At 40.7% G+C, this 13,872-nt stretch overlaps 1 protein-coding gene across 5 annotated transcripts in view; it reads right to left on the bottom strand.

The window, feature by feature from the left end:
- Positions 1–13,872, bottom strand: part of mvb12ba (multivesicular body subunit 12Ba) — an 80,933-nt gene that overhangs the window by 54,004 nt on the left and 13,057 nt on the right. For all 5 annotated transcript variants that reach the window (XM_062988417.1, XM_062988415.1, XM_062988413.1 and 2 more), the window contains exon 2: positions 12,361–12,480. In XM_062988417.1, the coding sequence (XP_062844487.1) occupies positions 12,361–12,471 (111 nt within the window). In that variant the 5' untranslated portion in view covers positions 12,472–12,480. The remainder of the gene's footprint in view (positions 1–12,360; positions 12,481–13,872) is intronic.

Here is a 13,872-nt window from a genome sequence, read left to right on the forward strand (position 1 = left end):
TTCTCCAAAACACCCCAAAGTGGCTCAATAATATTTAGATCTGTGTATATTGACCCTGTGGAGCTCCCGACGGACAGTTCTGGTGGAAACAGGAGAGTTGAGGTGCACATTTAATTCTGCCGTGATTTGGGCAGCCGTGGTTTTATGTTTTTTGGATACAATCCGGGTTAGCACCCGAACATCCCTTTCAGACAGCTTCCTCTTGCAAATGGACTTGAAAATGGCTGTCCACTAGGGTTGGGCGATATCGAAAAGCTAGGGAGCTCTCTACATATATTTTTATTTTATAATGACTGATTAATTCCGTCTACTGATGCGAAGCGGAGTGGGTGAAATACAGCCGATTAGAACTGCGCAGTTATCACGGGGAGCGACACACACACACACACACACACACACACACACACACACACACACACACACACACACACACACACACACACACACACACACACACACACACACACACACACACACACACACACACACACACACACACACACACACACACACAGTAGTATTATGACAAATAATTGAGAAAAAACTTGTTTAATGATGTTAAATCTGATTGGTTAATGGCGTGTATGTTTTAAAGCAGAAACAAACACAGGCACAAACACATCTCTGCACAAGAGAGGATTTTTATGAAACTTAATGCAATGCAACCACAGTCTGTCTTTTTCCTGTAGTTTCCTTTTAAAATAAATCTTTTTTCTCATTGAAGTGTTGTTTGAATTATGCCTACATTTAAGGCAAGGTAGCAAAATGTTCATGATCGTTCATCATTGATATTAATATCGGGGCTGTCTTATACTAAGCTAACAGTTTGCTTTTTGCCATTCAAACCGATGGGATAGCACAGTGCGCTAGCATGTCAACTGACAAGCTTGATTTTGCAAATAAAAACACGTGCAAGTTTATACAAGTTCAATAATCATCAATAATCATTTATTTACGTTTGAAAATAATTCCGTTTCTCCGCACCGTCAGCCATGTTTTAAGCCAAGGACACTTCCGATGCTCACTCGTTCTTGAAATGTTAAGATACCGAACTACAGCTTATTAAGGCGTCTATCCACGATTTTCCTGGCAACACAATGGGGGCTGCCATGACACCTCCCTATTTCCGTTTGCCGGTTTTTCGTTTCCGGTCGCGTTAGATTTGCTGTAATACTAACTACAACATTATTAAACTACTTTTGGTAAGGACTGCATGGTTCAAATATGAGCTCGGGCTCGACGTGTGCCGCTCTCGGGTGCCACAACAACTCAAAGAAATTGAAGCTGTTATTGGAAAGTTTGTGCTTTGAACACCAGCGGATTTGTAAACATTGTCCGTGCCCTGCGCCTTACGCGTTACATTCCATAATAATATAATAATAATCATATGAATTATATTAATAATATAATAATATTCATTAATTAAATAATAAATAATAATAATAATAATAATATAAATAAATTTATAATATCGTATAATGCAGTTTCACTTTGTATAGTCCAAAATTTTAGAGAGCGTTGCAGAAATTGGACAAATAACATTTAAATCCGGACACCCAGACAGACACGGCTTGTGCAAGTGAATACTGAACGGGTGTAAATATCCTGTTTGTTGTTCCCAGTTCATTGTTGTAGTAAATTAACGCAACGCGTTTTATTCTGTCCCTTCAGCTCCCCTTTCCTGCTTTACATCCACTCATGAACCAGTATACACTGTTGTAGAAGTAAAATCAGTCGTGATACATTGTTTATTATTTCCAGTGTTTCACAGCTATTAGAATGTTCCTCGGTTGATTCCACAACTTCCCTTACCCTGCAATGCTCGAGTAACCCACCGTCTCCACTACTCCACTCTCCCTCAGCATTACCCACGCCTGATGTTTACCTTCAGCAATTCCTACGCATGTAAGCCTCTGTGCTTTTATAGTTCTGTAGCTCCTCACCGTCTACAGCTTCGGAAAAGACGAAATGGTTCACTTATATCAATATAGCTAACCTCATGTCATCTACCCACTCTGTAAGCATGGAAGGGTGGAGCACTGTCAGAACACGCTCACCACAGCTTCTTAAAATGTCCTTACTGTCAAGTGCTAGGAATTAAGAAAGGACTCAGTTTTAACTCAAACAAAACTGCTTTATTGTTCGGAGCATCAGCTTGCAGAGACACGGAACATGCGAGTGAGCAGGGCGCGTTCCAACAACACACCGAGAGGAGGGAATAAGGGTACACAGTGCACTCGTCTAACAAAATGCATACATAGACAGTCGCTCTACACTTACTATTCAACCACCGAGCGTTTTTGGCCATGTTTGTTAAAAAAAAAACCAGTTACGAATGACCACTACTTCTGTCGTTCAGAACGTAAACACTGTAACCGGAAGTCAAAAACCGGCTTCAGCTACGAATCATGGGAAAGGTCAAAGTTCAGGAAAATCGTGGATAACAGCCTCCTTCTCGGGAGCGCGCATAGGATGACGTAAAACGCGTCTATGTAGAGCGCGCACTAGTTTTCGTGTTATCACCTCAGTGATCACCTCCACAACCAATCAGCGAGCTCCAACCGCCTACCCCTCCCACCCCTCCCTTACTGTGGATGCGCGCATGTCCTAAAGTCTCTGTTTTTAAGGTAAACCTGAAGCAGAAATTTGGCGCTTCACATTTTTTTTTAAATACCGTCACCATTTTTAAATACCTTCACCATTTTAAATACCGCGGTATACCTTAATACCGTCATACCGCCCAACCCTACTGTCCACCAACGTTCACCATCCAACCTGAGGGAACTGGAGAGGATCTGCAAAGAAGAATGGCAGAGGATCCCCAAATCCAGGTGTGAAAAACTTGTTGCATCATTCCCAAGAAGACTCATGGCTGTACTAGCTCAAAAGGGTGCCTCTACTCAATACTGAGCAAAGGGTCTGAATACTTATGACCATGTGATATTTCAGTTTTTCTTGTTTAAAAAATTAGCAAAAATATCTACATTTCAGTTTTTTTTCTGTCAAGATGGGGTGCAGAGTGTAGATTAATGAGCAAAAAAAAAGAACTTTTTTGATCTTACCAATTGGCTGCAATGAAACAAAGAGTGAAAAATTTAAAGGGGTCTGAATACTTTCCGTACCCACTGTATATATATATATATATATATATATATATATATATATATATATATATATATATATATATTATATAGTGCTCAGCATAAATGAGTACACCCCCTTTGAAAAGTAAGATTTTAATCAATATCTCACTGAACACAAGAACAATTTCCAAAATTTTTACAGGACAGAGTTCCATAGAAAATTTCATTGACCCATAACATGAAAGTAAGGTTAATAATATAACTTACATTACAAAACCTTCAGTTTTACTCAAATTAGTTGATGCAAGAATGAACACACCCCACATCAAAAATTACTAAATCTAGTATTCTGTATGACCGTCATGATTTTTAAGGACAGTTAAGTCTTCTAGGCATGGAATAAACAAGGCGACATATTGCAACATCTACCTTTTTCCATTATTCAAGTATGACCTCTTTTAGAGCCTGGATGCTGTATGGAGAGTAATGCTCAACTTGTCTCTTCAGAATTCCCCATAGATGTTCGATTGGGTTCAGATCAGGAGACATACTTGGCCACTGAATCAATTTAACCCTGTTCTTTGTCAGAAATGCAACAGTGGCCTTAGAGGTGTGTTTTGGATCATTGTCATGTTGGAAAAGTGCATGACAAACAAGGGCACGGAGTGATGGTAGCATCCTCTCTTTCAATATAGAGCAGTACGTCTGTGAATTCATGATACCATAAATGAAATGCACCTCCCCGACACCAGCAGCACTCATGCAGCCCTACATAAGGACACTGCCACCACCATGTTTCACTGTAGGCACCATGCATTTTTCTTTGTACTCCTCACCTTTGCAACGCCATACAGTTTGGAAGCCATCAGTTCCAAAAACATTTATATTGGTCTCATCACTCCAGAGTGTAGAGTCCCAGTAGTCTTTATCTTTTTCAGCATTGGCCCTGGCAAATTCTAGGTGGGCTTTTTTGTGCATGGGCTTTAGGAGATGCTTTCTTCATGGACGGCACCCATGAATGCCATTCTTCTGCAGTGTACGCCGTATTGTGTCATGGGAAACAGTCACCCCAGTTTGACTTTCTACCTCTTTAGCTAACTGCAGTGAATTGCATGGCGATTTTCTTTAACCCTACTCATCAGAAGACGCTCCTGTTTAGGCATAAACTTCTATGGATGGCCTGGAGGTCTCTGTAAGATGGTTGCAGTTCCATCTTTGTAAAAGTTTTGTATCACTTTTGCTACAGTATTCTGACTGATAAGTAAAGCCTTGTTGATCTTCTTGTAGCCTTCCCCTTTCTTGTGTAAAGAAATTATTTTCTTTTCTCAGATATTGTGACATTTCTCTTCCATGTGGTGCCATTGCTGACAGCATGAAATGGGTGTTCTTTGTTAAGTAACAGCTTTTTATATTCAACTGGATGCTGGACACCTGTTTAATGAATAATTAGACTCATCTGTGGTTGAATTCTTGTTAATTAAAAATTTGTAGTCTAAACTTTAGCTTTGCTCCTAAGACTTTCATTGGGGTGTACTCATTTTTGCAACATGGTCTTGAATTTGTTTAAAATAAAAATAATGTTTTGGGGTGTGCAAATTAAAAAATATTATTTGCAATCAATGGCCCACATTTGTGGGAGTAATTTGCAGTATAGTATCCAGTAGAAAAAAAAAAATATATATATACACACACACACATATATACCAGGGGTGTCAAACTCACGACCCGCGGGCCAGATCCGGCCCGCCACATCATTTTATGTGGCCTGCGAGAGCTTAAAGGACTGTACGATTGTTGTTTTGGTTCGAGTCGTTACAGAGACGGGCTTATAATTTAATGGGAGTCCTGCACCTTTAACCGGCAACTGCTGACATCGTAGTCATGGCAACTAACTTTGACTTCGCTGAGAAGCCATGTGACTTTTACTGCAAAAGAACGCGGGGTAGCGTAGTCAGTAATGTAAACAATAATAAATAAATACAGATAATTATCTTTCAGTATAATACCAAAGCGTCGTCTGTAGGTAGTGACGTTTATATTCTCAGTTGTTTGTAAATGTTTAGTGAGTATATCACAGCGCTTTGGTTACAAATTTACCGTAATTAAATACAATTGTTACCGTTACTATAGCAATTAGTATCTTTACACAAAATTTTAACTCATTAGCACTATTTTACGTTTGGTTAAAGCTCATATTGTACCAGATGTAACACTTGACTACAGCTGTGTGCCTTTACTGTATTAAGTTCTTTATTGTTTTTAATGTTTGTATTTTTACTTCATTCTGGTGCACACAGTGTATCACACAGCTGGGAAGCAAATAAACCGACTGTATTCTGAAGAGAGCTGTCTGTCTGTCTAGCTGGGAAAGGGGGATAAACTATTAGTGAGCGCAGAATGATTGTCTTAAAAATACACTGTAAAATCCTAAACAAACTGCGACCTGTGACCTGCAAAGTGACACAGCTCATACATACAGTCAAGCCAGACACTCATGGACATTCACAGCCCTCCTCCGAAGCCACTCCTTTGTTCTCTAGGCTGTGTGCTTCGGGTCGTTGTCATGATGTAAGGTAAACCTTCACCCCAGTCTGAGGTCCATAGCGCTCTGGAGCAGGTATTCTTCAAGGATCTCCATGTACTTATGCCTAGTTCACACTACACGACTTTTGCCCAGATTTTTGCTCGGCGACCGAAGCAAGATTTTTAACATTTCAGATATCTCAATCTGAGTTGCACAACTGGCAATGAGTGCTATGTCGAACAGCCAATGAGAACACAAGATACAGCGCGAGAAGAAATGCAGGGGAAGAGTGTAAAAGGTTGTACAGGGGGCTTAATACAGTTTATATCACACACAGAAGTTTTACAGTATGTCTGACCTTATTGTTCTCTACAAAACACCAACGTTGCATTGCAAAAATATTTATTAACCTCCAACTCACTATAGAACAATCCAAGCAAAATCCACTAAGATTCATTTATTTTTTCTCTTTGTTTTTACATGCACAAACTTTGATTGCTCGCTACTTGTTGATGTGTATTTTTGGACGTGGTATCAGTCATGTAGTGTGAAATATACACCGACTGAAAAGACTCCCAAATGCAAGAGATTCAGTCGTGTAGTGTGAACTGTAAAGCGACCCGGCAAATCAGAAAGTCATGTAGTGTGAACTTGGCATTAGCTGCATTCATCTCAATCAGGACTAGTCGCCCCGGTCCCACTGCTGAAAAACATCGCCACATCATGATACTGCCACCGCCATGCTTCACTGTAGGGATGGCATTAGCCAGGTGATGAGCGGTGCCTGGTTTCCTCCAGATGTGACACTTGGTACTCAGGCCAAAAAGTTCAATTTTGGTTTCATCAGTCCAGATAATCTTGTTTCTCATGGTTTGAGAGTCCTCTAGGTGCCTTTTGGCAAACTCCAAGTGGGCTGTCATGTGCCCTTTACTAGGGAGTGACTTCCGGACACTCGTCTGGACACTCTACCATAAAGGCATGTTTTGTGGAGTGCTGCCTGGATGGTTAATCTTCTGATAGTTCTCCCATCTCCACAATGATATGCTGGAGCTCTGTCAGAGTGACCCTCGAGTTTCTGCTCACCTCTCTGGCCAAGGCCTGTCTTCCCCAATCACTCAGTTTGGCCGAGCAGCCAGGTCTAGGAAGATTTTTGATGGTTCCAAACTTCTTTCATTGACGAATGATGGTGGCCACTGTGGGACCTGTAAAGCTGCAGCAATCTTTCTGTACCCTTTTTCAGATCTATGCCTTGACACAAACCTGTATCTGAGGTCTGCAGATAATGCATGGCTTGGAGTTTGCTCTGATATGCACTGTCAACTGAGGGACTTTATATACTGTGGGCATGTGTTGGCAATCCCCAATCATGTCCAATCAATTGAATTTACCACAGGTGGACTCCAATTAAATTGTAGAAACATCTTAAGCAGTATCAGTGAAAACAAAATGCACTTCAGCTCACTTTTGAGTGTCATATTAAAGGGTGTGCACACTAGTGTACATATGATATTTTACATTTTGATTTTTAATAAATTAGCACAAATGTCTAAAAACCTGCTTTTACTTTGTCATTGTGAACTATTTTGTGTAGAATTCTGTGACAAAAAATGTACTCAATCTATTAAAGAATGAGTCTGTAATGTAATAAAACGTGGAGAAGGTGAAAGGGGTGTACAGACTTTCCGGCCTGACGGTACATATAAACACACTGATCAGCCACAACATTAAAACCACCTCCTTGTTTCTACACACATTTTTCATTTTATCAGCTCCACTTAACATCTAGAAGCACTTTGTAGTTCTACAATTACTGACTGTAGTCCATCTGTTTCTCTGCATGCTTTGTTAGCCCCCTTTCATGCTGTTCCTCAATTGTTAAGACTCTTCTAGGACCATTACAGAGTAGGTATTATTTGGGTGGTGTGTCATTTTCAGCACTGCAGTGACACTAACATGGTGGTGGTGTGTTAGTGTGTGTTGTGCTCGTATGAGTGGGTCAGACACAGCAATGCTGATGGAGTTTTAAAACACCTTACTGTCACTGCTGGACTGAGAATAGTCCACCAACCAAAAATATATCCAGCCAACAGTGCCTCGTAGGCAGCGTCCTGTGACCATTGATGAAGGTCTAGAAGATGACAAACTCAAACAGCAGCAATAGTAGATGAGCGATCGTCTCTGACTTTACATCTAAAAGGTGGACCAACTAGGTAGGAGTGTCTAATAGAGTGGACAGTGAGTGGACACGGTATTTAAAAACTCCAGCAGCGCTGCTGTGATGATAGCTGGGATTTATTGCCACGTCAGCACGCAGCGCTGCTGTGACTGATCCCCTCATACCAGCACAAAACACACACACACCACCATGTCATTGTCACTGCAGTGCTGAGAATCCTCCACCACCTAAATAATACCAGAGGTGGAAAGAGTATTAAAATATTGTACTCAAGTAAAAGTACTATTACTTTAATGATTTTTTACTTAAGTATGAGTAAAATTACTAGTCTAAAAACCTACTCAAGTAAAAAGTAACTCATTTAAAATGTACTCAGAGTAAACGTTACTTCGTTACTGTTTTAACAGAAGGAGGGACATCATTTTCCAACAGAAGTTAATAGATGAATGATACAGCAGACTACACACAGCTCACCAGCCATGCAGCATATTAGCAGTTCATGTGTGGATTTAACCACTCTACACACCTAACAGACTGAAACTGCTGTTGTCAATTCAAAACAGCATTATTTCTGTTTATCCTCAATAAAAGGGTTAAGGCAGTTAGGGTTGCACCTATAAAAAATATAACGGGTCTTACACAGTCATAGGAACATAATCAAAATCAAAAACAAACCAGCAGAATCTCACAATCACATTTATGCTGTCCGTTTTACTTAAATGAATACTCAAACATAATGAACATAAAAAATCACAATATTTCATAATGCTTCGCTATCGTTGCAAAATGAAAGCCAACCATAAACAGCAGAACCGCAACCCAGATCAGTCACACAGCAACAGAAAATCATAAACACTTATCTGCTTACCTGATCTACGTATATCCATGTGTTGTTCCATTAGGGATATAATCCACTTTATATAAGACCATCTTGTATGTTTCCAGAATATATAAATCCATACCCAACTGTTTTATCCACCTAACTAATGAAAACTATATTTATTATCTGGGCTTTCCTGGTTAAATTGGTGATTCGTTCACTAAACTGTCATTTATAGAACAACCAATGAAGAAAGAGATTGAAATTCCGCCTAGAATGTGAATTGTGAAGCTCTGATTGCTTCATACATCTGAATCTCTTTACCAAATAACCCGATTCATATAGTTGTTTATGCACAACATCATAATGAAACAGAGTGAGTCGTTTCTGACTTGTTTCTGACTCGTTAACTCAGTGATTCAGTTCGCAAGCCCTACTCTAAAGCACACAAATGCGTAAATCCGGGCCGGATCAAACAGCCTAAGTTTAATGTCGAGTTTTTTATTTTTATTTATTTATTTATTTATTTTTTACTCAGTAACGGATGTTATTTAAAATGTAGTGAATTACAATTCTTAATACAAAACATACTTAAGTAAAAGTAAAATTACAGGTTGTAAAATCTACTTTAAAAAGTACAAGTACACAAAAAAAACTACTCAATTACAGTAACGCGAGTAAATGTAATTCGTTACTTTCCACCTCTGAATAATACCTGCTTAGTGGTCCTGTGGAAGTCCTGACTATTGAAGAACAGAGTGAAAGCAGGCTAACGAAGAACGCAGAGTAACAGATGGACTACAGTCAGTAATTGTAGAACAAAAAAGTGCTTCTATATGGTAAGTGGACCTGATAAAATGGACATTGAGTATGGAAACAAGGAGGTGGTTTTAATGTTATGGCTGATCAGTGTATATATACAGTGCCATCAGAAAGTATTCACACCCCTTCACTTTTTCCACATTTTGTTGCGTTACAGACATATTCAAAATCCGATTTGAGTATAGTTTTCTTTTAAAAATCTACACAAAATAGCCCATAATGACAAAGTGAAAACATGTTTTCAGACATTTTTGTAAATCTTTTAAAAATGTAAACATTTAAACAAAATAGGTACATAAGTATTCACATCCTTTGCTATGACCCTCAAAATTGAGCTCAGGTGCATCCAGTTTACACTGATCATCCTTGAGATGCTTCTACAACTTGATTGGAGACCACCTGTGGTAAATTCAGTTGATTGAACATAATTTGGAATGGCACACACTTGTCTATAAAAGGTCTCACAGTTGACAGTGCATATCAGAGCAGAAACCAAGCAATGAAGTCAAAGGAATTGTCTTTAGACCTCCGAGACCGGATTGTGTCAAGGCACAAATCTGGGGAAGGATACAAAAAAATTTCGGCAGCATTGAAGGTCCCGAAAAGCACTGTGGTCTCCATTATTCGGAAATGGAAGAAGTTTGGAATCACCAGAACCCTCCCTAGATCTGGCCGCCCGACCAAACTGAGTAATCGGGGAAGAAGGGCCTTGGTCAGAGTGGTTAACACCATCCCTACTGTCAAGCATGGTGGTGGAAGCATCATGCTGTGGGGATGTTTTTCTGTGGCAGGAACTGGGCGACTAGTCCGCATAGAGGGTAAGATGACAGCAGCCAAATATAGAGAGATTCTTCAAGAAAACCTGCTCCAGAGTGCTCTGGAACTCAGACTAGGGCAACGATTCATCTTCCAACACGACAATGACCCAAAGCACACAGCCAAGATAACAAAGGAGTGGCTTCAGGAGCAGTCTGTGAATGTCCTTGAGTGGCCCAGCCAGAGCCCGGACTTGAATCCAATTGAACATCTCTGGAAAGACCTAAAAATGCAGAGAAGAATGAGAGAAAATGCCCAAAAACAGGTGTGCCAAGCTTGTACAGACATACCCAAGAAGACTTGAGGCTGTGATTGCTGCCAAAGGTGCTTCAACAAAATATTAAGCCATGGGTGTGAATACTTATGTACCTATTATGTTTAAATGTTTACATTTTTAATAAATTTACAAAAATGTCTAAAAACATGTTTTCACTTTGTCATTATGGGCTATTGCATGTAGATTTTTTAAAAGAAAACTATACTGAAATCGGTTTTCAAATATGTCTAATGTAACAAAATGTGGAAAAAGTGAAGGGGTGTGAATACTTTCTGATGGCACTGTATATATATATATATATATATATATATATACTGTATATATATATATATATATATATATATATATACACAGGGGTTGGACAAAATAACTGAAACACCTGGTTTTAGACCACAATAATTTATTAGTATGGTGTAGGGCCTCCTTTTGCGGCCAATACAGCGTCAATTCGTCTTGGAAATGACATATACAAGACATATACAAGCACAGTGGTCAGAGGGATTTTAAGCCATTCTTCTTGCAGGATAGTGGCCAGGTCACTACGTGATGCTGGTGGAGGAAAACGTTTCCTGACTCGCTTCTCCAAAACACCCCAAAGTGGCTCAATAATATTTAGATCTGGTGACTGTGCAGGCCATGGGAGATGTTCAACTTCACTTTCATGTTCATCAAACCAATCTTTCACCAGTCTTGCTGTGTGTATTGGTGCATTGTCATCCTGATACACGGCACCGCCATTGGATGCACATGGTCCTCCAGAATGGTTCGGTAGTCCTTGGCAGTGACGCGCCCATCTAGCACAAGTATCGGGCCAAGGGAATGCCATGATATGGCAGCCCAAACCATCACTGATCCACCCCCATGCTTCACTCTGGGCATGCAACAGTCTGGGTGGTACGCTTCTTTGGGGCTTCTCCACACCGTAACTCTCCCGGATGTGGGGAAAACAGTAAAGGTGGACTCATCAGAGAACAATACATGTTTCACATTGTCCACAGCCCAAGATTTGCGCTCCTTGCACCATTGAAACCGACGTTTGGCATCGGCACGAGTGACCAAAGGTTTGGCTATAGCAGCCCGGCCGTGTATATTGACCCTGTGGAGCTCCCGACGGACAGTTCTGGTGGAAACAGGAGAGTTGAGGTGCACATTTAATTTTGCCGTGATTTGGGCAGCCGTGGTTTTATGTTTTTTGGATACAATCCGGGTTAGCACCCGAACATCCCTTTCAGACAGCTTCCTCTTGCGTCCACAGTTAATCCTGTTGGATGTGGTTTGTCCTTCTTGGTGGTATGCTGACATTACCCTGGATACCGTGGCTCTTGATACATCACAAAGACTTGCTGTCTTGGTCACAGATGCGCCAGCAAGACGTGCACCAACAATTTGTCCTCTTTTGAACTTTGGTATGTCACCCATAATGTTGTGTGCATTGCAATATTTTGAGCAAAACTGTGCTCTTACCCTGCTAATTGAACCTTCACACTCTGCTCTTACTGGTGCAATGTGCAATTAATGAAGATTGGCCACCAAACTGGTCCAATTTAGCCATGAAACCTCCCACACTAAAATGACAGGTGTTTCAGTTATTTTGTCTAACCCCTGTATATATATATATATATATATATATATATATATATATATATATATATATATATATATATATATATATATATATATATATATATATATAAAGTTTTACACATTTTACACACACACACACACACACACACACACACACACACACACACACACACACTGTATATATATATAAAACGTAGAGAAGGTGAGAGAGGTGCGCAGACTTTCCGGTTTCACCGTAAGTCAGTTTAAGACACTCACCACATCATAGCCTGTTGGTGCTCTATTTCTTGAGGCAACAACACCTACACCCGTTATAGGATCCATAGACAGCTCTGGCAGGGCATCATTTAAGTCACGCACCTCAGGCATTGTGGATTTCTAGGCATACAAACATGAAGAAAAATCAGACAATATAAAAGTGTATACATACACATACAGTGTATCACAAAAGTGAGTACACCCCCCACATTTCTGCAAATATTTTATTATATCTTTTCATGGGACAACACTATAGACATGAAACTTGGATATAACTTCGAGTAGTCAGTGTACAGCTTGTATAGCAGTGTAGATTTACTGTCTTCTGAAAATAACTCAACACACAGCCATTAATGTCTAAATGGCTGGCAACATAAGTGAGTACACCCCACAGTGAACATGTCCAAATTGTGCCCAAAGTGTCAATATTTTGTGTGACCACCATTATTATCCAGCACTGCCTTAACCCTCCTGGGCATGGAATTCACCAGAGCTGCACAGGTTGCTACTGGAATCCTCTTCCACTCCTCCATGATGACATCACGGAGCTGGTGGATGTTAGACACCTTGAACTCCTCCACCTTCCACTTGAGGATGCGCCACAGGTGCTCAATTGGGTTTAGTTTATCACCTTTACCTTCAGCTTCCTCAGCAAGGCAGTTGTCATCTTGGAGGTTGTGTTTGGGGTCGTTATCCGGTTGGAAAACTGCCATGAGGCCCAGTTTTCGAAGGGAGGGGATCATGCTCTGTTTCAGAATGTCACAGTACATGTTGGAATTCATGTTTCCCTCAATGAACTGCAGCTACCCAGTGCCAGCAACACTCATGCAGCCCAAGACCATGATGCTACCACCACCATGCTTGACTGTAGGCAAGATACAGTTGTCTTGGTACTTCTCACCAGGGCGCCGCCACACATGCTGGACACCATCTGAGCCAAACAAGTTTATCTTGGTCTCGTCAGACCACAGGGCATTCCAGTAATCCATGTTCTTGGACTGCTTGTCTTCAGCAAACTGTTTGCGGGCTTTCTTGTGCGTCAGCTTCCTTCTGGGATGACGACCATGCAGACCGAGTTGATGAAGTGTGCGGCGTATGGTCTGAGCACTGACAGGCTGACCTCCCACGTCTTCAACCTCTGCAGCAATGCTGGCAGCACTCATGTGTCTATTTTTTAAAGCCAACCTCTGGATATGACGCCGAACACGTGGACTCAACTTCTTTGGTCGACCCTGGCGAAGCCTGTTCCGAGTGGAACCTGTCCTGGAAAACCGCTGTATGACCTTGGCCACAATGCTGTAGCTCAGTTTCAGGGTGTTAGCAATCTTCTTATAGTCCAGGCCATCTTTGTGGAGATTAACAATTCTATTTCTCACATCCTCAGAGAGTTCTTTGCCATGAGGTGCCATGTTGAATATCCAGTGGCCATTATGAGAGATTTGTACCCAAAACACCAGATTTAACAGCCCTGCTCCCCATTTACACCTGGGACCTTGACACATGACACCAGGG

This window comes from Trichomycterus rosablanca, chromosome 26 (genome assembly GCF_030014385.1).
Source record: "Trichomycterus rosablanca isolate fTriRos1 chromosome 26, fTriRos1.hap1, whole genome shotgun sequence".
Taxonomy (NCBI): Eukaryota; Metazoa; Chordata; class Actinopteri; order Siluriformes; family Trichomycteridae; genus Trichomycterus; species Trichomycterus rosablanca.